This window comes from Artemia sp. Qi Xiang Cuo, chromosome 13 (genome assembly GCF_049724085.1).
Source record: "Artemia sp. Qi Xiang Cuo chromosome 13, ASM4972408v1, whole genome shotgun sequence".
NCBI lineage: Eukaryota > Metazoa > Arthropoda > Branchiopoda > Anostraca > Artemiidae > Artemia > Artemia sp. Qi Xiang Cuo.
The window spans coordinates 62872251-62899297 of NC_142806.1; the positions used below are offsets into that span (position 1 = coordinate 62872251).

General features: G+C 38.3%; 1 protein-coding gene across 1 annotated transcript in view; it reads left to right on the top strand.

Annotated features, from left to right (window-relative positions):
• The first annotated feature begins 8419 nt into the window (after positions 1 to 8419).
• LOC148945532 (uncharacterized) overlaps positions 8420 to 27047 on the top strand; it is a 257374-nt gene continuing 238746 nt past the window's right edge. Inside the window, exon 1 of the mRNA XM_089099073.1 lies at positions 8420 to 8547. Coding sequence (XP_088955199.1) covers positions 8432 to 8547 — 116 coding nt within the window. The 5' untranslated portion in view covers positions 8420 to 8431. The remainder of the gene's footprint in view (positions 8548 to 27047) is intronic.

Sequence of the window (27047 nt, forward strand, 5' to 3'; positions counted from 1 at the left end):
AGCTATGTCTATTTGTGTGACTTCACGGAAATTTTTACAGTCTCCTTCGTCTCCTTTCTTGAATATAGGGGTTATAGTTACGTTACGTCAGTCCTGGGGAACCTATTCAGCGTCCCAGACTTTATTAAGTAGGTTCGTTAGGGCTTCAACTAGAGCCAGACTTCCTTTGTATATATCTACCGGTAGGGACTCCTCACCCAGGGCTTCATTTTTTTGAAAGACTTCACGGCATTTCTGACTTCTTCCATCGAATGTGGAGATACATCACATAAATGCTGCTCCACGAGTGATGGAGCTGCTGGTTGCATATTTTGGCTGGAATGGACGGAAGAAGCTTGTGGTATAGCCTGGACTCTTCTATTTGACAGATCTTTGAAATGTTCTTTCTATCGATTCATTCTTTCTAGTCACCCTTTGATAATAGTCTCATCTGATCTTTTCACATTTTCAGTGATGGTTTTTTCTTTTATATTTCAAGTTCAGCTCTCTGAGAACCCTGTATTGTTTACGGGTCTCATTTCTAGCTACAGCCTTTTCCAGGTCTAAGGCTTGCTTTGAGCAGTAGGCATTTTCATATCTCCTTCCCAGCTTATGAGCTTTCTTCCAGAGCTCTTTGAATACCGTCTGGTTGGATGTTTTTTGTTCTCATGCAGGACAATGAGTGTTTCAGCGGTGCACCCCTTTTTAGTGCCTTTTGTTCTCTTTCCAAGGATTTGAGCAGCGACATTTTGTGTAATATGTTTGATCTTTGCCCATGTCCTCTCTATGAATTCCTCTTCTTGATTCTCATTTTCTTGTTGTGTTTGTTCCATTGCTAGAAAGAGATTCTTCAAATCCATTTCAAACTCAGCCCTAACTTTTGGGATTTTGAGTTTCTCCGTGTCATATCTAGGGGGTAGTCTGGCTTTCTTTTGGTTTCATATCTTCAGCTTTAATGTAGCTTGAAGAAAGAAATGGTCTGATCCATTCTTTAACCCGGTGTCGGCTCCTCTGAACACTCGAAAGTTGACTACCGGTAATCTCTATCTCTGGCGGATCAATAGGAAATCGATCTGAGCAAAAGATATGACCGTCTCTGGATTTCCATGTAAAGGTGTGGACATTCTTGTGCTGGAAGAACGTGTTCATGATAGATAGGTTATTATGCATTGCGAGCTGAAGCAGCCGCGTGCCATTAGGACATCGAGCACCACGCCCGTGCGGTCTAATACTAGCATGTTTGGAAAGGTCAAATCGGGGGCTAATCCTGGCGTTAAAGTCTCTCCAAGCTGTAGCTGATCTCGCTTTGGGCATCTATAAATTGTATTTTGGAGCTGGTGGTAAAAGATATCTTTCTGCATGTCGGGTGAGTCGCGAACAGGTAGGTAAGCAACTATGATTATTATATTGAAGGGATACCCAAGCATCCTCATCTGCGCAATGCGGTTTGATATCAGCTCCCATTTGAGCTCTGCTGACAAAGTCTTTTCCAGTAGGAGGAATCCATCTCTATGTGGGCTGGATCCGTCACTGGATCCAGGGTTCTAGAGACGAAATTTATTTCCAGTCATCGGGTCGTGAATGATCTTTTCACTCTTATCATTAATCCTCGTTTCCATTAGACATAAAACATCCAAGCTATAACGATGAATTTTTCAACAGAGAGAGCCTACGTTAAGTCACACTTCACGGAACACACGTCCCAAGTCGCTATATTCACGCTGTCTTTGAGCAATTTCACTGCCGCAAGACAGGCTTGCTGAAATTTCACCAAGGTCACCGGTTTCCTTTGCGCGTCACCAACCGGGAACACCATAGCAAAGGCAAATGATATTGCAATTCGTTTTCACGGTATATCAGAGACGTTGATAATAGAGGCACTGTCAAGACAGTAAGCCTGTCCTGTGGCTGCTGTGGTGGTCAAACAAAAACCATACAATGCTTACGATGCTCTTTTTAAATCTCCAGCAGCGAAAGAGTGTGCAAATAATTGAGCTGACTTGCCTTCTTTGAAACGATTCGCTAATAACCCTAGACAGCATACAGTCTGCTGTTGAAAACAACGTAAGAGGAAACAAACTTAAATTCCGTGGAGTAAACTGAGATCGGTAAAGTTTACTAGAAACTCATCAATTGAAAAGTTTCACACTGGTTTCATAGAAATAGATGAAAGGTGGTTTGAACTTTACTGCAAGAGGTAAGTACTAAAGGCAGCTTACAGTGCAGAAATTCCTGTTTCAGAAGGTAAGAAGAGAGATCCTGTGGCACTCTGCAAGAAAAAGGTGATTCCACAGCCATTCGGTTCCAAATAAGGATGTTTGGAAACTTAGAAGGGTAAGAAAGAGACATTTCTTGATACTGATGAAGATTAAGTAAATGAAGAATTGTCTGAAGAATAGCCTATTGATTAGTGATTTAAAATCTGTCCTTTTTATACTCAAGTTTGGATTAAAACAGCATAGCTGAAGTGCATTATTTCTCGAGATACTTATTTTCCTCTGTACACTCTGCCATAGGCTATTAAGAATTTTGTCAAGCGGAAACCACTTATCGATTTTTCTGTTAGAACTACTTTCGTCGAGTTGTTTTGTTCTTCTAGTGGGATCCGTCATAAGAATTTGTTTATCTATTGTAAAGGTTTCAACAGCTAAAAGGAAAAGGAACATGTGCTATGTTTTTTCACCTCCTGGATAAAAATTTAAAAAGGAGACACGTGGTTTCCGCTTGACAACGACTATAATCATGCTCATCCCTTGAAGTTTTGGCAATTATTAATATGCTATTGCTTCAAAAGAAAATATTTTTGATATGTCTGATTTTCACTAAAATTCAAATAATTATCTGGCCTTTAAGGCAGAATAGAATATATTTATATAATAAAAAAAAGCTTTCATAGTTTTGGCCTAGGCCGCAACTAAATAACGCTATTTTTTACAACACTGGTCACTAAAGTGAAAGAGAAAATTTTTTTTTACGAACGATTAAATGCACTAACAAAAAAAAGGGACAAATGGTTTCACGAAACGATTTGTTCGGCACCTTGGGGGTTCAAGCTTGATTTTACTTCGGGTATTCACACGTTTTGTGCAAGGAGATGGTAGTAAACAACGGTGCTTCTCACAACCGAGTAACGAATGTAAAAACTGGAGCATTAGTTCGTATCGGTGCTCACGGAGAGACGGAATTTTGAGCGACTCGAGAGCATGCTCATAAGACACGTGATTTGGACTGAGTATGACTTTTGTAGCACTCTTCTGCACAGTTTCGATGTCATTACTTAGGTATTCAGTATTGTGCACTTGTGGACCCCAGATTGGGCATGCGTACCCGGGTAATGACCGCATGCGTACTCGAGTAATAACACAAATATGCCAGTCTGAGTTGTGTTGTAGAAAAACCTAGGCACAACAAAGTCACTAACGATCTTAAGGCGTAATTTCCTTTTTTCACTAGATTTGCACCATACAGACTAACTGAGGAGTTTCAGCTTAAAGGAACACAAATTAGAACTTCGGTTGAGGTGGTTGCTTATCAAGATTCAGGACAGGAGAGATCACGTTTTCGAGGGTTGAACCTCATCACTTTTGTTTTACTCTCGTTGATTTGAAGCCCATACGTGTCACCGTGGCTGACGAAAGTTGACTTGAGGTCACTACTGAACTGTGGAGCGAATTGGAACTGTGTCAGCATAGGGGGCTCTAACCCTACTATTTTTTGTGCTAATTGCTGTTGGTTTTAAGTTTGGATAGACTATCTATTGTAATTCCTGATTGTTTTGTATATAATTTACTCATTACTAGTAATTTCTCTGTGTTTTAAATTTTGTTTCTGTGTTAAAATAATTCTCATAACTATCTTAAAAATGTATGTCCTAACAAATAAACTTTAAGCAATGAATCAGCCTTATATGAGTTAATTAAAGCATATACATGTATATATATATATATATATATATATATATATATATATATATATATATATATATATATATATATATATATATATATATATATATATATATACATATATATATATACATATATATATATATATATATATATATATATATATATATATATATATATATATATATATATATATATATATATATATATATATATATATATATATATATATATATATATATATATATATATATATATATATATATATATATATATATATATATATATATATATATATATATATATATATATATATATATATATATATATATATATATATATATATATATATATATATATATATATATATATATATATATATATATATATATATATATATATATACACTTGTAGCCTATATGTTTATCAACAAGCATCATATTCATTTGCCTATGTTATCTTATATGATTAAATAAAAAAACAAGTTTTTTAAACTGAAAGTAAGGAGCGACATTAAAACTTAAAACGAACAGAAATTATTCCGTATATGAAAGGGACTGTCCTCTCCTCAACGCCTCGCTCTTTACGCTAAAGTTTTTTATTGTTTCAAAAAATAAAGTTGTGAGACAGAGTCAAACTTTAGCGTAAAGAGCTAGGCGTTGAGGAGAGGACAGTCCCTTTCATATACGGAATAATTTCCGTTCGTTTTAAGTTTTAATGTCGCTCCTTACTTTCAGTTAAAAAAAATTGTTTTTTTTATTTAATTTTTGAGCGTTTTTGAATTAATGCAGGTTTTGATCTTGGCTCACCGTACATGAACAATTAAAAAAAAAATTCCATATTAATTTACTTTTATTTGGTTAAATGGCTTTCTCGAAACTTGTTTAATTTTATTTACGAAAGTTTTTATTAGTAATAAATATACGTATATGAAAGAGACTGTCCCCTCCTCAACGCCTCGCTCTTTACACTAAAGTTTTTTATTGTTTTAATAAATAAAGTTGTGAGACAGAGTCAAACTTTAGCGTAAAGAGCTAGGCGTTGAGGAGAGGACAGTCCCTTTCATATACGGAATAATTTCCGTTCGTTTTAAGTTTTAATGTCGCTCCCCTACTTTCAGTTAAAAAAACTTGTTTTTTTATTAAATTTTTGAACGTTTTTGAATAAATGCAGGTTTTGATCTTGGCTCACCGTACATGAATAATTAAAACAAAATTTTCATATTAATTTACTTTTATTTAGTTAAATGACTTTCTCGAAACTTGTTTAATTTTATTTACGAACGTTTTTATTAGTAATAAATATACGTAACTTACGAATTAACTTACGTAACGAACTTCTATATTCATATATTTTTAATTTGTTTATTAGGGGGTTCGCCCCCTATTCAATACCTTGCTCTTTAAGCGAAAGTTCGAATTTTGTTCCAATTCTTTAAAAATGACCGCTTAATCACAAAGGCCGTTAACCCTACAGAGGCAATTGTTGTAAAAAAACAACACTGTACTTTTTGATCTTGGCCTGCCATCTTGCTGTACAAAATTACTGGTTTTATCAACATCTTTTGATGGGGCTGAAAGATGGCAGTCGATTGATACCTTCGGGGAGCTGCTGTGTGATATGTGGCCTAAACTGTGAGTCACCAAACCAAAGGATAAGAAAAACGAATGAAAAGGTAGGCAATTTCTAAGCTAGAAACTGGTAACAAAACGAAAAGGTGGGAGATTCCTTGCATGTCATATGCGTATAAAATATATACCGTTTAGAATTACTTTTGTTGAAATTTACGAAATGTGCAAGAATTTGAATCAGTAGCAAGATAAACATCCTCCTGTTGTAAAAATACAACATCGGACGATCGTGGCTAAAAATTGTCAAACGAGTAACTAATTTTTGTTTTCTTTTTAGATGGTAGAATCTTACGGCAGACTAAGAAAACGAGCTCAAAATCACCGAATTGACGCAGAAGAGGCGGCCAAGTATATTTTTGACATTCGAGAAGACATGTTGTCTGACTTGTCCGACGATGATGATGACGATGATCCAGACTTCCTGTCTCCAGAAGATCTTACCGATGATCCTGATGCAGACTTGTTGCCTCTACTGGACAATCTCCACTTCTTCTTGGAACAGGATGACGTGGAGGCTAACACTGAACCCAGTGACGATAACTCGGGGGAAACACCACCCTCCAGTCAGCAACAGCAACCGGTAACAGCAAGTACTGGAAAATCAAAGAAGAAATCGAAAGTCCAAGAAAAATATAGGTGGCCATCATAGAGCCAGATCTTGGAGTCGGAGGCAACATAGTTTTACGTCTGATGAGTACCTTGCCAGAGAAAATGAACTACAAGATTTACTCTGACAACTGGTTTTCGAGCTTGAAACTAATGAGTTTTCTCAAAACTAAAGGATTCCCTTGTATTGGTACGTTGAACAAAGCGCGACTGAAGGGCTGCCCGCTCCTCACAGATGGTGAAATGAAGAAACGAGAGAGAGGAACGTCAGATTACAAGACTGATATTCATTCGGGCGTTATTGTAGTGAAATGGTTAGATAACAACACAGTTTGCTAGGCTTCGACGTATGCACGAATAACGCCCCAGGATACTCGCAGACGCTGGAACGTTTAAGGATAAATCCAGGGTTGAAGTTTCAAGGCCAGCCTTTGCTTGTGAGTAAAACCGTCATATGGGTGGCGTAGATTTAGCAGTGGAGATGTGCCGAACTCATCTTCGGACACGAAAATGGTATATGAGAATCTTCTGGTGGCTTATTGACACAGCAGTCTGTAATAGCTGGCTTCTTTTCAGGTCAGACGTCAAAGCGCTGACTTCAAGGACAGACGAACCGATGATCTTGAGAGCCTTCAGGTCTGAAGTTGCTGCAGGGTTGTATGCCTCGGTATGTGTGATGCCCCAACGTAAACGTGCCAGACCATCCGCAGATGTTGAAGCAAGTCCCAGCCCCATTCGAAGTCGCAATCGAATCCGACCGGCAATATCTGCTCAAGCCGATGGACTTGATCACTGGCCAAAAAATACCGAAAAGCAGAGCTGCTGCAAAGAGTGCAAATCGGGATATACCACTTTTGAATGCGAAAAATGTGACCTTCCACTGTGCCTTACTACCAAAAACAATTGTTTTAAAGCCTCCCAAACCAAGTGAAAATGCCCCATTTTTATATACTGGAGAGGCTAATGTCGTATTTTTACAACACGGTCTAAAATTGACAATTTTGAATAAATCATGCAAAAAAAAAAAATTTTTGTCAATAGTCTGACCTAGAGATTACATGGGAAGCGTTGGAGATTTTTCCTGGCATTCGTTCCTATAGTGGCCCGTCAAGGGTTAATTAGAATAAATAGCTCTTATGAAAGTACTAAAAAATCTTTGGCTTAAAGAGCGAGGTATTGACTACGGGGTGAACCCAATAATATATATAATATTTTCTGTTAGTTTGAAGTTTCGATGTTGCTGCTATTGCAGTTGAAATACTTGTTTTTTTATAATAAATTTCTGATCTTTTTTTAAATAATGCTGGGAAGTCCGGCGTCCCCTTTATAGCAATGTCCTTTCCCCCATGAAAACATCCTTCATGGAAAGATCCTCCCACATAACCCCCCCCCCCCCCCGCTACCCCACAAACACGAAAAATCTACCCTGAAAACGTCTGTATACTTCCAAATAAACAAAAATAAATGTTAAAATTGGGTAAAATTAATAAGTTTAAGCCCACCCCCCGAGAATTTAGGGGGATTAAGTCATCCTAAGAGACATACTTATTATATTTTCGAACATGCTGAACAAAATGGCTGTCTCAAAATTTTGATCAGGTGACTTTGGGAAAAAAATGAGCGTGGGAGGGGGCCTAGTTGCCCTCCATTTTTTTTGGTCACTTAAAAAGGGCACTAGAACTTTTAATTTCCATTCCAAAGAGTCCTTCCACGATATTCTAGGACCGGTGGTTCGATACTATCAACCCTGGGAAAAAAAAAACAAAACAAATAAACACGCACCCGTGATCTTTCTTCTGGCAAAAAATGGAAAATTCCACATTTTTGTAGATAGGAGCTTGAAACCTCTACAGTAGGGTTTTCTGATACGCTGAATATGATGGTGAGATTTTCATTAAGGTTCTATAACTTTTAGGGGGTCTTCCCCCTTTTTTCGAATATCAGCCAAATTTTCTCAGGCGCTTAACTTTTGATGGGTATAATTAAACTTGATGAAACTTATATATTTGAAATCAGCATTAAAATCTGATTCTTTTGATGTATCTATTGGTATCAAAATACTGTTTTCTAGAGTTTCGGTTACCATTGAGCCGGGTCGCTCCTTACTTACAGTTCGTTACCACGAACTGTTTGATATCAGTAAATCACTGCTGTTGGGAAGTCAAAAGCCATTTATTAAAACGATAACTAGATATCACTGCCAGAGATTATTATTATCATGTAAGATAGGACTATAAAAATCGTAGATAATGCTTAATCATCCGCTTAGTAGGATTTTGGAGTGCAGTGACAGCTCTGTTTTGCTTTTCGATGACAGCAGAAAGTAAAGCTACGTTAGGTCGTTCTAATGACGGATACGCTTTGGATGTTGATGAAAATGATTATATACCCTCTTCTTCCGCACCCTTAGATGAGGAAGTTAAAGAGTAAATTATTTTGGTTATATTTATGTATCTTCAACTGTTTACTCAATTCTGCATAACTTCATATAGTTATAACTATATGTTATAACTATAGTTATAATAAACTCTAGTTATAACTTTTAGCTATATTATATATATATATATATATATATATATATATATATATATATATATATATATATATATATATATATATATATATATATATCCTCTAAGAAAAAAGTGCAATAGACCCTAGCAGAGACAAGACCTCCTTGCTGATTCGTAACTTATATATTATAGTTATATAGTGATAATTATATATTAACTATAGTTATAACTACAGTTAAATAACTATATAGTTAAATTATATAACCATATAATTTAACTATATAGTTTTATTCATATATCTTCAACTGTCTAAAGAATTTGACTTTTTGGTTTATTGAGACTTTTTAATTTGTGAATTAGCAGTATTTTAACTGGAAGGGAGTTTACAAAAGCTCGTGATTTTCTTGGAAATTTAAGATAGTAAATTTTTCTTTGAGAATGACTTTTCCCTTAAACTTTTTCATTTGTAACATTTTTTCTAAGGTTTGAAGCTTAAAGACGTTCCCTTAGAGCCTAAATGCCATAGAGCAATTACACAAATAAATGGCAAGTATTTTTTCGTATTAAGTATTGAGGGTGTTGTTCAAAGTTTCAAGGTACGTTTAGGTGATTTTAAAGAGATATTTTCAGATAACCAACCTCACTCCCCCTCCTTGCTCTTTTCAGTTCCCCAATCTGTCCAACACCGATCAAAATTTTAGAATTGTAATTTGGTTCAAACTATTCAAAAGGTCTAAGAGCTAACTCCCATAACCCCGGGGCAAAGCTTGTACATTATGCAATTCTCCTTTGCTTATATGCAGGATTTATCATTAGAAAAAGGGTAAATATTTTATAATGGGTGTATCCAGAAAGGCAAGGGGCATTAAGGTGAAACCTTGGAGAATGTTGAAGGGTATCTTATCAAACAGCTCGTGGTAAAGAACTGTAAGCAAGGAGTGGCGTGGCTCAATAGTAACCGATACTCTAAGAAATGGAATTTTGACACTAATAGATGCATGAAAAGAACTGGCTTATTATGCTGATTACAAATATATAAGTATCATTAAGTTTAGTTATAGTCATAAGTTTAGTTATATTATAGTTATAAATTTAGTAATATTATCAATGGCACCGAACATGAGATAATTCACCCTATTTTTGAGAAAAGGAGAAAACTCCCCCTAAAATTCAAAAAATATTAATGCAAACTGCACCGTCAGATTCAGCGTATCAGAGAAAACAACTATAGGGGTTTTGAGCTCCTATTTGCAAAAGTGTATTATTTTGGATTTTTTGCCAAAAGAAAGATTACGGATGCGTGTCGGTGATCGCATCCAATCAGTAGTATTACAATATAGGGAAAAGGCTCACTTAAACGGAAATTAAAAGTTGTGGTGCCTTTTTAAGTGACCAAAAAGCTGGATGGTAAATAGGCCCCCTCTCTCCCCTTTCTTTCCCAATATCGTCCGCTAAAAATTTTGAAACAGCCATTTTGTTCAGCATATTTAAAGACCCAATAACTATACCTTCGGAGATAATATGCCCGCCCCCCCAGGTCCTAGGGAAAGGTCTTAAAATTATATAATTTGCCCATTATTTACATATAATATTATTATTATGAAGTATGTATACAATTTTCGGGTTAGGGGGGGGGAGTGATTTTTCTGCTGGGGAATTTTGCAAGCGGAGAAATTTTCACAGGGAAGAAATTTCGAGGGAGTGAACTCTTCAGGGGACTTTTTCACTGGGGGAATTTGCCAGAATTTCTGTACGAAATTATTCTGTAGGTACTAATTAATCTTTGCCGACTAAATTTTGCACGTGTATATGTTAAGGATAATTTTCTGGGGATAATTTTCACCGGAATTGCCTAGTCTAGAGGATATTTTCGTTGAAAGGAGATTTTACCTTGGATGTGTAGCCAGATATCCCAGGATTGCTGAATCCTGGGAATCTTTTTAATCATGCTCCTTTCTTTCAGTTGAAAAAAAAAACTTGTTTTATATTTAGTTTTTGAATTTTTTAAATAATGACAGAAAATCTTGCCCCACCTCCATGAAGAAGTCCCTCTTCCCCAGGGATACATCATCTAGAAAATTCAATCCTGGTGAAAATTTACTACGGGCAATCGCCCATAACATCTCAATGCATAAAATTGAGTTGGCAAAAAGAAAGCAAGACATAAGAACGAAAGAAATTCAAATTGAACTTTGAAAAATCATGAGAATGCCACAGTGACAAGGTAAACCACGACAAAACAGTACTAAAATATTCCAACTCTTGCATTTCAAGGAAAGAAATCCAAAATGAACTTTGAAAAATCAAGAGAATGTAACTGTGACAAGGTAAACTGTGACACTGTTCAAACACAACTTGTGTATTATACAGAATATATCGGAGAGGTAAAGCTAGGTCAACTCACAATGTCATTCTATCATCATTAACCATTTTCATAGATTGATGTTGTCTTAAATTTATAACAAATTGCCTGAGTTAACAACTCCGAGGGGATACCTTAACTGATAATCAGTTTAACCTTTTTTTTTCTTTTTTTTCACCTTCATACAATCCAATTCGCAAATCCCTTACCCCTTTTTGCAAACGTCAATCAAACAATTCTGATTGCAGCATCCAATTTTTTAATAACAAACTACTCTCGAGTTACTCTCCAATCCGCAAATCCCTTACCCTTTTTTGCAAATGTCAATCAAACAATTCTCAACGGATGTTGGCTCAAAAACAGTCTGGTTGAAAAACTTGGAGTTGAAACAAACTTGTGTGGGGAATCCCCCGCTCATACTGTTATCTTTTTTGCAATGTTTAGGAACCGGCGGTGACTCCCCGCTCGTTTGGAAAGGTACCAACGGGGCATAAGAAAATAATACGTAGTTTCATAACGTGTTTAATCACGTGTAGAGGTCCCATAGAATAATAATGAAAGGAACATAGCGCTATAGAATAGCATGGGAGGTAACATAAACCTTTATAATAGCATGGGAGGGAACATAAACCCTTAGAATAGCATGGGAGGGAACATAAGCCCTTAGAATAATATGGGGGGAACATAAGCCCTTATAATAGCATGGGGAGGGAACATAAACCCTTAGAATAGCATGGAAGGGAACATAAGCCCTTAAAATAGCATGGGAGGGAACATAAGCCCTTAGAATAACATGGGGGGAACATCAGCCCTTATAATAGCATGGGAAAGGAACATAAACCCTTAGAATAGCATGGGAGGGAACATAAGCCCTTATAATAACATAGGAAGGAACACAAGCTCCTAGAATAGCATGGGAGGGAACATAAACCCTTAGAATATTATAGGAGGGAACATAAACCCTTAGACTAGCATGGGAGGGAACATAAACCCTTAGAATAGCATGGGAGGGAACATAAACCCTTATAATAGCATGGGGAGGGAACATAAGCCCTTATAATAACATAGGAAGGAACATAATCCACCCAAATCCATAGGTACATGCTCTGGAAAGACGCCAAGGAACATAGGGCATGTACTTTGTTGAATTGTTGAATTAGAACAACAAGTAACTTTTATCAAAGTGCCAAAAAACTTTAGCTTGAAGAGTGAGTTGTTGAGGAGGGGGCAACCCCTCTCATATACATAATAATTTCTGTTAGTTTTAAGTTTTAATGTTGCCCCTTTCTTTCAGTTAAAAAACTTGTTTTTTTTTAAATTTAATGTTTCCAAAAGACGAAGGGTATTCAGGTGAGCTTTTCGGAGAATGTTGAGGGGAATGTTGAAATAAGTCAAAACACGTTATGTGCATACTGGTGTTCGTGAACCACCGTGTAACTGAACCACAAGCATCTGAACCCCTGGAACTGAACCACCGTGTACCTGAACCATCGTGCAACTGAACCCCCGTGTAACCGAACCCCCGTGCAAATGAACCCTCGTGTAACTGAACCACCGGGCAACTGAACCACATTTAACTAAACCCGCGTCTAACTAAACCCCCGTGCAACTCAACCCCATTTAACTGAACCCCCATGTAATTAGACCCCCATGTAACTAATCCCAGTGTAACTGAACCTCCGTGCAACTGACCCACTGTAAACTGAACTACCCTGCAACTGAACCCCATTTAACTAAACCCTCGTGTAACTAAACCCCGGGCAACTCAACCCCATTTAACTGAACCCCCATGTAACTAAACCCCGTGTAACTGAACCCCCGTGCACCTGAACCACCGTCCAACTAAACCACCGTGCAACTGAACCACCATGCAACTGAACCACCCTGCAACTGAACCACTGTGTAACTGAACCACCGTGCAACTAAACCACGTGCAACTGAACCCTCGTGTAACTGAACCATCGTGCAACTGAACCACTGCACCGAAGCAGGTAATTAACCTTTTTCAAACCAAACGATAAACAACTACGAGCGTAGAAAATACCACAAAATGAAAACAACAAAATAGGCAAAGTGGTAAAAAAATTACAGTATGTAGACGGTGAGAGCCGCCGTTTAAACCCCCCCCCCCCCGCAAAAATATCCTTTAAGGAAAATATCCCACGGAAAATACCCCCCTCCAGAAAATACCTACCCATGAAAAATCTAACCCCCCCCCCCCAAAAAAAAAACCTCTTGTGGTTGGTTAGTCTCCAATCACTTTCGGCGTATAAAAAAGACTAGAAATGCCTGGGGATTATCAAACAATCTCTACCTCCATCCTCCTGTCGTCTCTCCCTTAGAGCTAGTTCTGTATTTATTTGAAGGCTCAATGAGAGCTGAGCTGTTTTGGCATCAAAATGCACCCTTTGAGATATCTCCCTCTCTTCCTAGCTACAAAACAATCAGATAACCCCATTCCAGAAATTTCAGTTGCATTTTAAGGTTGTTTTTTTATTTGTCTATTGCTTACAGATAGTATTTGTCATTGGGAAACATACGGAAATTTTTTGTGTGGGGGTTTTCTGGAGCATTTTTCATGAGAAGAAAGTGTTTGCACTGAGGGGGGGGGGGAAGATTTACACATAAATTCCTCTTTTCCACTTCCCTTGGAACTTTTCAATTAAACAAAAAATAACAGGTCTCAAAGAAGATTTTTAAATACTGAAACCATAATTTCCGCGAGGGGTGTATTTTTAAGGTGATGAGGTTTCCGTGGGTGAAGGAGTGAAAATTTTCCGCGGGGGAGGGAGATAAACGCTTAGACCCGCAGAAAGTGACAGAATGAAGGGAACCTCAATTAACAGACATAAAAAAGAGAAATAAATCTAAATTTAAGAGTTTATGACGCCCGATTTTCTTTGTTTTTGTGACAACAAAACAGAGCATTTTTATAACTCATCTTGAAAGTAATTTATATAAATACTTAAAAAAGCAAACAATTCCAACAAGGTTGAGATTCTAACTTGTGTTAGAATTGGTGGTTGAGTTGCACGAGGGTTCAGTTGCACGGCGGTTCAGTTGCACGGTGGTTCAGTTGCACGGTGGTTCAGTTGCACGGTGGTTCAGTTGCACGATGGTTCAGTTGCACGGGGGTTTAGTTAAATGGGTTTGAGTTGCACGGGGGTTGAGTTGCATGAGGGTTCATTTAAAGGGGTTCAGTTGCATGATGGTTCAGTAGCACGAGGGTTCAGTTGCACGGGGGTTCAGTTTTACGGGGTCGAGTTGCACGGTGGTTCATTTGCACGGTGGTTCAATGGTATGGTGGTTCAGTTGCACGGTGGCTCAGTTGCACGGTGGCTCAGTTACAGGCGTTCAGTTATTTGGGGTTCAGTTACACGGTGGTTCAGATGCAATGGAACCGTGCATACTATTGTCAAAAGGGTGCAACTAAGGAATAATTGAGTATATTAATTTGGATCTTTCAGGAAATGATAAAGGATATCATCAGTTGACCAAAAAAGAAAAAGTTTGCACGCTATTACTGTTGCTCCTGCTACTACAACTACCACTACTACTACTGCTGCCACTGAAACTACTGATTCTATAGCAAATACTATCAAGGCTGAGGATATTGCAATTAAAGGACGCCCTAGACGGTCAAAAGCTTCCATCAATCGATTGATTAAAGCATGATTGGCCGTCTAGGAACCTGTTTGACGCTTTAGTCAAGCGTTGATGGTGATTCATAGAAAGTTTGAGTGACTCAATTGGTTGGCGAGGGTGATTGGCCGTCTAGACTAGTTTTGTCCAAATATTGCGTCAGTCACGCGCCAAAAACAATGGAAGATATACCGGAAGAATGCAAAATGTGGAGCGCGAGTTTATTTGTTTATTAGTTGAGTTATACCGGGATCACACTGATAGTACAGGAATAATAAGGTTTGACCAGGAACAAATTGATAAAGTAATGCTTTCTTCACTATCCAAACCAGAAAAAATCGCTGAACAACATATACAAAATCGCCATCTCTAACTCGTTGCGAAATTTGTCTTTTTGCCGTTTGTGTCTATTAATTTTTTATTTTTTTTGGAAAAAAAATTAAATATCACGAAACTGGTGTTTGATGTCTTTCTGTATCAGATTTAAAAGCTGAAACCATTTCTGATGTTAGTTTCCGAAATGTCAAAAATAAATCAGAAATACTCTGTTTTTGAACAAAAATGAACAAATTTTAATGTTTTAGGTAAAAAAAAAACAAGCGCTCGATAGAAGTTTCTAGATCAGTTTTGAGTTGACAAACTAGGTTTTCTGAGATGCTTAAAGATCTTTTTAATACCCATCCTCCCCCCCCTTCCTCCAAAACTTTGATCTTCGCAGGAATTTTATAAAAAAATCATTTCACCTACAAAAAAACAAAAAACGACGTGGTAAAAATTATTTGTAATAAAACGGAAGAAAATTACACATCTGATTGATCAAAGGAACAAAAATCACAGGAAAAATAAAATCACAGGCTTAAAGCTAAGCCTCAGAAAATGCATCTTCTTGACACTTCGCGTTGTTGCACGAAACTCATCTACATACTGGACAAGCTAAGGTGCATTCCAGGCCATTTTTCTTGCAGGAGCATCTCTCACTGTCGCAACCATCAGCTCGGCAAGAACACTTCACTGTCTTTAGAAGATGAGGAGAAGCAGCGGGAATATCCGTCATTTTTGGCTCTAAAACTTCGTTGCCTTGAAGATTCCATCCCCAGCTTAGGGGGTCAACCGTGTTCCCTAGCCAAATCTGAACCTGGCTGTAGATTCGGAACGAATGATACTTCGCTGCCATCATAGTTGGAGGCAGCTCTTGTGGGTGTACGAATGAGGTGGCAGTATTGAGTTTCCTCTGGAAAACTTGGTTCCTGGCAGTGTCAAGACTTGGCAGATCCTGGCAGATGTAAAGTATCAGCAAAGCTTTCTAGCTGCCTCTGACCGGCGTCTCTGAAACTCGAGCTGGATAACAATAGCTGAAGAGCTTTTCATTTTCCGATGCCATAAAGGTGCGATGTTGTGTCGCAACCCAGTATGGCGTGACAGAATGGCATCAGCTGGAAAAACATCCCAAACTGAGCATACACTTCCGAGTTTTGCTTCCGGCGAGAAGTAAACTCGATTTGAACTTGTGTTTACATGAAAAATGAGGAGGATGAGAATATCCGTGTCATCAGCAACCACAATGGTGTCGCTATGGAGTGCAGTTTCCGTAGCCTTCTTTACTATGTCTAGATCAGCATATCCTTCAGAGTGGCATACATTGCAATCGCTGGCTACCAGAGCGTTTCTAAGAATCTTCAGAAAACGCGATTTGTTCTCCTTGCATGAAAGAATCTCCTCTTTCTTCATGCAAAGATTCATGTCTTCGGTAAATAACACTTCGCGGCCGACAGATCCAGCTCGACACTAAAGGGTTGCATCTTTGATTGACAGACCACCGTCGTATCCGTCGAAGACGACAACAGCACGGGGATACTTTTTTTTGATCTAATGAATGTACGAAGACATGATAGCCTTGTATGTGGAAGCGACCTTCCACGGGATCCAATGGAGAAGGGCGCCCCCGTCTAAGACGAAGCTGGTCCTTCCCACCGGTCTTGGGGACTGAGCATCAAACCCACATGACTGATAGACTGCTTTTGCTATCTCGGGCTTGTTGTCCTTTCACATGAATCCGTTTCTTTCTAAAAGAGCAGGAGGAACGGTACAGAGCTCAAACTCGAAATAATCTTCCTTGAGACTAGACCTCTGGGCAACGATAATGAACCTCTGAAAAAGTAGCGCCGGGTCGATGAGCGCCACCTCAGAAGAGCCCGACTTTTTCGTGGTCATCAGAGACACTTGGTCTTTCTTTCTAAAGACGTGATCCTTCAAGGTCTTTTCTGACATCTTGTCTAAGAATTTCTTCCCATCTGATTCGTCTTCGTCAGCATTCACGCCTGGAGATGAAGTTACTCCCTTTGCAACGTTTCTCAGTTGTACATTGCCTTTGAATGGGGATGACACTTCGAAGAAATCTACCAACTTCGCGGTATCTTTAAAGTCACGGTTTTGTCTGTTCAGACTCAAGTCAAGATGGTGCTCGCTTGTAGAGTAGCCGATATTTGTCACGTTCTGCATCAACAGGTTGACCTCAATAGACATCTTGTCTAAGATTTTCTTCCCAGCTGATTTGGCTTCGTCAGCATTCACGCCTGGGATGAAGTTACACCATTTGCAACGTTTCTCAGTTGTACATTGCCTTTGAATGGGGATGACACTTCGAAGAAATCTACCAACTTCGCGGTATCTTTACAGTCACCGTTTTGCCAGTTCAGACTCAAGTCAAGATGGTGCTCGCTTGTAGAGTAGCCGATATTTGTCACGTTCTGCATCAACAGGTTGACCTCAATACACGCCGGGCTCGATAGGACCCAAATCACTCTCTTTTCTTCAGTTATGCCACCACCACCAGTGAGCCTTCCCGATGTCTTTAGGCTTCGCATGTACTCTTGTTCAATAACTAAGTCTGCTGAGAGGCCGGCCCAGCCCGATCTGACCTTCTAATCGTATGTCCTTGCTCACTGAACATCTGAAACATTTTTGGGTGACGACTCAGAAGAAGTGCTAGTCATCTCTTGGATGTACAACCAGACAGATTTCACCTAAAGGTTGTGACCAGATGCGGCTAATTAGGGAAGCATTTTTGCTGCAACCTGTAAATGCAGGTCCCATAGGCCCAGTCTCTCGGTACGTATAAACTTGATAAGCTTTTCAACCATGTCAAGGTACTACAGCTAGAGCTTTGCTGTTCGGTGATCTCGTAGGTCTTCAATCTTCTGTTTGATAATAGTTTCCAGTAGTCCCAGTTCTGGTGCTCCTTCAAGGTCTCTGGGAGACATTTTTCCCTCAAGGGTGTCGTTGCAGAGTTTCTCAAGGCCGAAAGTATCCAAAGTTCCCACATCTTGTCCTAAAAGATGAGCGTAGAGAGCCGAGCTCACGAGAATGTGAGCTCTACTAGCTCTATAAATTACTTTCTCAGAGAGTATATGTGGTACCGTTGCCGGTGCGTATACTATTTTCAAGATTTCTTTGAGCCCACCGTCTTGCATCAGGTGCCTTATGTATCCGACGAAGCTCGTCATCAAGTGAAAGCCTCTGAATTTGATGATAACGTTATCCAGCTCATCGGACACGTCGGACTTGATAATCTTCATTGCCTTCCACCAAAGTGGCTGATCGAATGTGACGACTGGCGTAAATCCGTATTCCCTCCTCTGACTAGCAATGAAGCACAGGATTGAGTATAAGCATGATTCATTGCTAGAAGGCAGATCGATCATGGGCAAAAAAATAATACTTGCCTTGTCGCAAGGGGTTTGTGATCTTCGTCGAGCGAGTGCGAGAAAATCGATTGCATAAAACCACTCCAGTTAGGTCTTGGGCTCTTGAAAAACCACGATGACACCCAGAGCGGGTCAAGGAATGTGAATAGATCATTCACAATGGTCTGTGATATTTTCTCGTACCGAATCTGAGAAAGCACCGTTTCACTTATCCGAAAAGGGTAAATTGGGACTTGATCTTTGAGCGTCACGGCGTCTAGAGAAACACTCCCTCTTGGGATTGATACCACTTTATTTTTCAGAGGGGGAGTGACAGATGCTAGGGTTGCAATACCGTGGAAAGTGCCCTTTCCATCAATCGTGCACATATCGTAATCTGCATTAACGGACAAAAAATACACACAAAAAAAAGATATCATGGTTATTACTTATTTTTTTTTTGCCAAAAATAGCGAAATTTTGCTATTTTTTTACTAAAAATTAATTTTTTTCATTTTATTTGACGTTTATAATAAAAACTAGTGTCAGAAAGGGTTTCAGCTCTCAATTCTGATACAGACAGACGTATCAACCACTCATTTCGTAACACTTCATTTTTTCATGACCCCTATGCGGCTGGTTGGTTGGTCTCTAATCCCTTTGCACTTAAAAAAAAAAAGACTAGAACTCTCAATTTCTGGTCTAATGAGCACACTCCGAAGCTTCTGCGATCATGAGGTGGGGGTAGGGACGAGGAAGGAGTAGACCCCCTCCCCTACATTATATAGTCTGATCATTTTGGGGTCTAATGCTAGTCTTTACTTTCATAATAACAGCGTAGACCAGAATTATTCTCATAAATCACAAGGGAGTAGATATTGATTTCAAAGTTTTGAGGCGTTTTTTAAAGTTTCTGTTGTACACTTCTCACCTCCCAAATAAAACCTTTGTTGGAAAATACACTTTTGCTGGGTTTTGATGGAAAACTTTTCTCTGGAGGAGGGGATCACCGGCATGATTTTAAAAACCATCAAAAATCAAAGTTTTTTTGCAAATTAAAGTGTGCTAAGAAAACTTTTTCACTCGAGTTCATCCGCAAGAAATATTTTCAGTGGAATTTTCAGTTAGAATGAAAAAACGGGAAAAAAGAGGGTAAATAGAAAGAGAAAAAAAAAAAATCAGCCAGATTCCACTGACCAACTTGTGGAGTTAGCTACGGAATACTCGTACTTCAAGCAACGTCAGACAAAAGAGAATATTCTAGCTCAAGGTTGGGCTATGAAAATGAAGAAGCTACGCCCAGACCAAAAACGATTTGCTGAAAAAAATTATTAACGATACGCTTTTTGAAGCGGAGTTGTGCATTCTGCCGAGAGAAGGAGTTCGGTTCTCACCTTTCTTCTGTATATTGTGCCGCACTAGCTTGAGTAAAAAATCAAAACTATCTTGGCCAATTTTGATAAAGTTCTTGTAGTCTTCTTGTTCTGTATCGCAGTAGAACATTCAGTAAATGATCATTAGTGAAGCGATTTCTCATCTTGTACCACTCCTTGGACCAACAACATTTCCTTTTTTCTGTTTTTTTTTCGGTTTAGTGCAACCAAAGTACATGCAAGAAAAGCAAAATCAGTATTCTTCTGCATTTCAAACACGATAGACACTTCACTACCCGACTCAGAACTGAAACTAAAAATCTGGCCGTGACTTAAAATAAACTTGAAATTAGCTTTGGTCAAGATCGAAGGGTTGATTTATAAGTCGATTCAAGGTTGATTGGAGCATACGTCAATCAATTGACAGAAGCTTTTGATCAAAATGATTGACCGTCTAGGGTTTCCTTAACATCTGAGGTAATGCCGACAGGAAAATGAAACTAAATCAAAACATAATATTTGTACGCATATTATCAAATAGATCAATATGAAGCTTCATCTTGATTTATTTAACAAAAAGGCAACATGCTACCATTGTTATTAAAGCTGATTCTTACCTGATTCTTACTAGAACTGTTACTACTACTGCTAATGCAACACTATTATTATGATACTAGTACTATTAAGGCTAAGAGCATGAAGATGAAAATCTGAGAGAATACTGAGGAAAACTTTGAAATGAATCAAAACACACTTTGTGCTTTCAGATTGTCTGAAGGGAGTATGTCAAGAATAGATTTGGGGATCAAGTTGGAATTTACCAAGGAATGCTTAAAGAGGAAGATCAACTGGCAAAATGTGAATGCTACGTCTAATACTACTACCATTATTATTTTTACTGCTACTACTAAAGCTAATACTTCTAGTACAGCTACTACTACCGCTACTTCTGCTATTACTACTACTACTACTACTACTACTACTACTACTACTACTACTACTACTACTACTACTACTACTACTACTGCTACTTCTTCACTTCTACTACTACTACTATTATTACTACCACTACTACTACTACTATTACTACTACTAATACTACTACTGCTATTACCACTAATACTACTACTACTGCTACTACCGGAACTTTCAAAGGCAACGCTATAGCATTGCCTATAGCAAAGGCCATGCGGCTACAATGTCTTATTTTTGTTAATTAAAAAAAATTTTCCGAAAAATAAGTTTTCAAAAAAAAAGTAAAGTCTATTTTAAACTTAAGCTCAGCAGATACAAACCCATGTTAAAATACAAAATAAAAACGACCAGAAACTACTATTAAAAAGCAAATGAAACCACCCAAAACGAACAGAAATTAAATGAACAATCATAGGAAAAAACATACAACAAGTAATAATATAAATGAATAGATTGATCTTAAAGCAAGTAATGCTTAGATTGAATATGAAAATCAAGCTTAAAACGAAAAAAATATTTTGCTATTGAAGTATAAATGAAAGTTAAAACGAACAGAAATTAAAAAAACAATCAATGCAAACGAACATATAATAGATATTAATGTGAATGAATAAATAAATCTTAAAACGAGTGAAACTTAAATTGAATATGCAAATCAAGCTTGAGACGAACAAAAATCACAAGAGTTTGGGTATCGCCTCCTTCCCTCACTGTAAAAGTCTAAAATCTACTGCGTCATTGGCGCTTTACTGAAAACTATATGCACCTTGGGGCCGAGGGCAGGCGTCGTAAGTTATACCCAAGGGGAATATATGGTTCTTATGGAAGGGATGCTCGTAAAAACTTCAGAAAGGGCTCATTTGACTGGAGATAGAAAGTTCATGTTCAGTTTTTGAGAGTCAAAAGAGATTGGACGGCAACTAGCCCCCCCCCCATGCCCCTTTTCCCCCTAATGCATCCGATAAAAATTTTGAGACAGCAATTAAGTTAAAAATTGTTTAAAAGTCAGATAAAAAAAATTGAGGTGTCGAAAAAAAACCCAGGGACCGGAGACAGGCGTTGTAAGTTATGCCTTGGGGCATATATGGTTCTTATGAAAGGGGTTTTCGTATAAACTTCAGAGAGGGCTCATTTGATTGGAAATTGAAAGTTGGAGCTCACTTTTTAATAGTCAAAAGAGATCTAAGGGCAACTAGCTCCCCTACACCTTCTCTTTTCAAACCTATCTGATGAAAATTTAGAGACAGACATTTTGTTAAACATAGTTCAAAGGTCGGATAAGAAAAACTCTGGTGTCAATACAACCCCCCGGGCCCAGGGGAAGCCGTTCTAGGTTATGCCCTAAAGGCATGTTTGGTTATTACGAAAGGGATGCTCGTATTAACTTCATAGAGGGCTCATTTGGTTGGAATTGGAAATTTCTAGTTCACTATTTAAGAGTCAAGAGATTTAAGGGCAACTAGCCCCTCCCACACCCTTTTTCCCCAAACCCATCCGCTACAAACTTTGAGATAGCCAGTTTTTTGAAAATTGTTCAAAAATTAGATAACAAAAACTCCGGTGTCAACACAACCCCCCAGGGCCCAGGGGTAGGCGTTGTAAGTGTTGTCCTGGCTGCGTATATGGTTCTTATGAAAGGGATGCTCGTATAAACTTGAGAGAATCAAAGATAAGAGTCAAAAGAAATCCGAGGGCAACTAGCCCCCCCCCACACCCTTTTTTCCCAAAGCCCATCCGATAGAATTTAAAATAGCCATTTCATTAAAGATAGTTCAAAGGTCAGATAAGAAAAACTCCTGTATCGAGACAACCTCCCAGGGCTCAGAGGCAGGTGTTGTAAGTAATGCTCTGGGGGTATATATAGTTCTTATGGAAGGGATGCTCGTGTAGACTTCGAAGAGGGCTCATGTGATTGGAAATTTAAAGTTATTGTTGACTTTTTAAGAGTCAAAAGAGATCGGAGGGTACCCAGTCCTCCCTCCTCCACACCCTAGATACATGAGATAAAAGTTTTGAGATAGACATTTTGTTAGATACAGTTCAAAGTTCAGATAACAAAAACTTCAGTGTCGACACAGCCCCCCAGGGCCTGGAGGTAGCCGTTGTAAGTTATGTCCTGGGGCCATATATATTTGTTATGGAAGTGATGCTCGTATAAAGTTCTTAGAGGGCTCATTTAATTGGAAATTGTAAGTTGTAATTCACTTTGTAAGAGTCAAAAGTCATCGGAGGGCAGCTAGCCTCCCCACACACTCCATTGAGTTTTTTCCCAGAGGCATTTCACATAGCAGGGGTCGTCGTATAAACTTCAAAAGGGGCTCATTCGATTGGAAATCGAGAGTTGTAGTGCCCTTTTTAACAGTCATAAGTGATAGGAGGGCAACCCCCAACCCTTTTCCCCAAATAAATCCGATAAAAAATTTGAGGAAACCATTTTGTTAAAAATAGTTCGAAGATCATGTAACAAAAGGTCCTTTACGTATGGCCACTTCGTAGGTCATATAAGAAAAACTCCTGTGTCAAGGCAATCCCCAGGGCCCGGGGCAGGCGTTGTAAGTATTGCTCTGGGGGCATATATGGTTCTTATGGAAAGTATACTTTTATAAACTTTAGAGAGGGCTCATTTGATTGGAAACTGAAAGTTCTAGTTTGCTTTTAAAGAGTCAAAAGATATCAGAGGGCAACTAGCCTCCCCCCCCCCTTCATGCCCTTTTTTCCTAAAACCTATCTGATAAGAACTTTGAGATGTCCATTTTTTTTAAATAGTTCAAAGATCATATAATGAAAACTCCGGGGTCAACACAAACCCCCAGGGCCAGGAGGCAGGCGTTGCAAGTAATGCTCTGGGGTCATATAAAGTTCTTAGGGAAGGGATGCTCGGATAAACTTCGAAGAGGGCTCATATGATTGGAAATTGAAACTTCTAGTTCACTTTTCAAGAGTCAAAAGAGATCGAAGGGCCACTAGCCCCCCCCCTCTCCCCGCCCTATTTTCCTCAAACCCGTCTGTAAAGAACTTTGAGGGAGCCATTTTTTTCAAAATGGTTCAAACAACATATAACGAAAACTCCGGAGTTGACAAAATCCTCCAGGGCCCAGGGTAGAAGTTGTAAGTTATGCCTGGGGGCATACACAGCTGTTGTGGAAGGGATGATCGTATAAACCTCAGAGAGGACTCATTTGATTGGAAATTGAAACTTCGAGTTCACTTTTTAAGAGTCATAAGGGATCAGTTCAGTTCAGTTCAGTTCATTTTATTTAACCTCAAAATACATTTAACTAATATGCCAATACCCTCCCCAAGAAAGATACAAAAAAGCACTTGCGACTGGGCGGGTATATACAACTCATTTACTAATTAATGATTTAACTATAAACAAAGGAAAACAAAAATTAATAATAATAATAAGAAGAAAACAAAAACACTAAAAAGAAAAAAAAATATCATCAATTCATTTAAATAATAATAATAATAATAATAATAATAATAATAATAAAAAAAAAACTGAACCTTGACCTAACAAATATTTTTTCAATTTCTTTTTAAATAACCCCAGGTACTCAGCCGCCCGAATACTCTCTGGAACAGAGAGCATTCCACACATTAGGTCCTAAAAATCTAGTATGGAAGCCGGCCCTGGTTCCACTTCTATTCGGAACAATGAATTCACTAGCATGACGAGTTTCATAATGGTGCAAAGACCTATTGTCACTAAAATATTCACGAAAAGCCTCTGGGCTAACATTATTCCAGCATTGATAGTCAAATATTCCTATTTGGTAGTCCCTTAGCTGTCCTACATTCAACACTTGCAAATTGTTGAAGCAAGCTGAAGTGTTATGTGTACCTTCAACATACCCACCAATAAGACGCATCGCTTTATTTTGAAGAGTCTGTACATGTTTAAAATTCCCATAAAAATTACTTGCCCATAACATGCATCCATACGAAGCATATGGGTGAATCAAAGCATGGTATAAAAGCAATAAAACTCTCTGAGGTAAAAATTTTTTAAAGCGACGAATCAATCCAAGGCCACGTGCAACCTTTGTGGCAACAACATCACTGTGGCGTTTCCACGAAAAATTACAATCAATGTAAGAACCTAATTACCTGATTTCTTGAACTTGAACTACAGGCTTATTATTAAACAGAATTCTACCATCAATATCACTGGGATTGCCAACTCTAGAATATACAATAAAATTAGTCTTAGTAACATTAACTGATAACAAACTCAAACTAGTAAAAAGATGGAAATTTCTCAGAACACAATTCACTTTCAACACAAGACTATCCAAACAACGACTAGAAAACGTAACTGCAGTGTCATCAGCGAATGACGTTAAACAACAATCTGGAAGATAACACCTCATGGTATCCACATAAACCAGATACAGAAGTGGACACAGGACCGATCCCTGTGGCACACCGTGCGACACTTGATAAGGGGAAGAAAAAGCATCATCAATCATCATATTAATAGACCTCCTACACAAATAACTTTCAAACCACTTCAAACTCACTCCTTTAACACCTAAGCATTCTAATCTTTGCAATAAAATTTTAAAATCTACCGTATCAAATGCTTTCCTAAAATCAATAAATACTGTTAGGGGGATTTCACCTTTTACTGAACAATTATTTACAAAATCAACAAGATGAATGGCAGCATGACTAGTGGAATGACCTTTTCGAAACCCGAATTGGGTGTCACTGAGTAGGCTATGTTTCGTGAGATGGTCGTATAGACGGCGATGAATCACTTTTTCCAAAATTTTTGACAATAAAGGCAGTATCGATATTGGTCTCCAGTTTTGTGACCTGGCACCCCTTTTGTAAAGCGGGATAACTTTAGCTTGCTTCAACGCTTCTGGAAAGGTCTCCGTTACCATAGATAAATTGATAATATGGAGAATACATGGTAGTATATACATTAACACAGCTTTAAAAGTTCTCAAATTCATGTCATCTATTCGAACAGAATTCGGTTTTATATTTTTCACTATTTTAATCGATTCATCACTTGTACACTCTTCAAACTGGAACTCAACAGTATCTCCACGAGAGTCCATGAATTCCTCGCTAAGAAAATTTTCTCTGTCACACCTTACATTCTCTTGCACAGACGAGCCAACCTGAGAATAAAACTGGCCAAAATGAGTCGCGACCACACTTTAATCATCCACATAACTTCCATTTATATCAATGCATGGCGACTGACTACTTTTCTGATTTTCCATAAACTCATTAATAACCTGCCATGTGGCTTTGGTATCTCCCTTACTATCAGAAAACTTTTCTTCAAAATACTTCTTCTTTGCTTGCCTTCTCATACTATTCGCCTTATTTCTCACTCGCTTGAACTCCGTAAAATCTGCGTCATCCTGACTGTTAAGATATTGCTCATATAACAAGTTCCTTTTGTTTATCATGTCTATTATTGGCTTCGTAATCCACGGCTTGCGGGGATCATCCCTCTTCTTTTGGTCAAGCGCAACAGGCGTGTTTTCTCATAAATCGGTTGGAAAATATACATGAACTGATTATACGCTAGAGAAGAATCACCAGAAATTCCCAGGACCGAGTCCCACTTCATACAGCTCAACTCCTCGGCAAAGCTATTCAAATTTTGCTTTTTCAGCTCACGTGTCAGTATTTTTTTTAGCCGGGATACGTCGTTGTCTAAGATACGTAACATGAGCAATTACCAGGAGATGATCCGAGCCTGGATATACTATCATATCTGAATAGCTTTGACTCAAATAACTAGGTCCCACGAAGACGTTATCAATTAAGGTCGCAGAATGAGTAGAGATTCGGGTAGGTACACAAGTTAAAGGGTAAAGGTCACTTGAAATCATATAATTAAAAAAAATCAAAATTATTACCACAAAGATCTAAAAGATTATAGTTAAAATCACCCATACAAAAAAAATCCATGCTTGTAGACGAAACCAACCTCATAAACTCATCAAAACCTGCTACAAACTCATCCAGGCGAGCACTGGGCGGCTTATACACCAAACTAATTAAAACTTTCCCTTTTTCAATTTCTAATTCAAAACAAAAACTTTCAATCTTACCTTCTATCCATACACCCAAATCCTCCCTCACCACATACTTCATATTCTTCTTAATACAAAAACCCAGGCCTCCTCGGTTCATAGTTGATCGGTTCCTTACCTCAAAACCATATCCTGGAAAAGAAAAAGCCGAGAGAGATTGGTCAGAACTCAAAAAAGTTTCACAAAAACCCATTATATCAAATTTTGAAGAAAATATCTCAATCGTCTGCAGAACATCTAAATATCCCGTAGTAAGGTGGCAATTCCACGTGCAAAGACACAGCGACATGTCTGTATTAACTTGCGACGG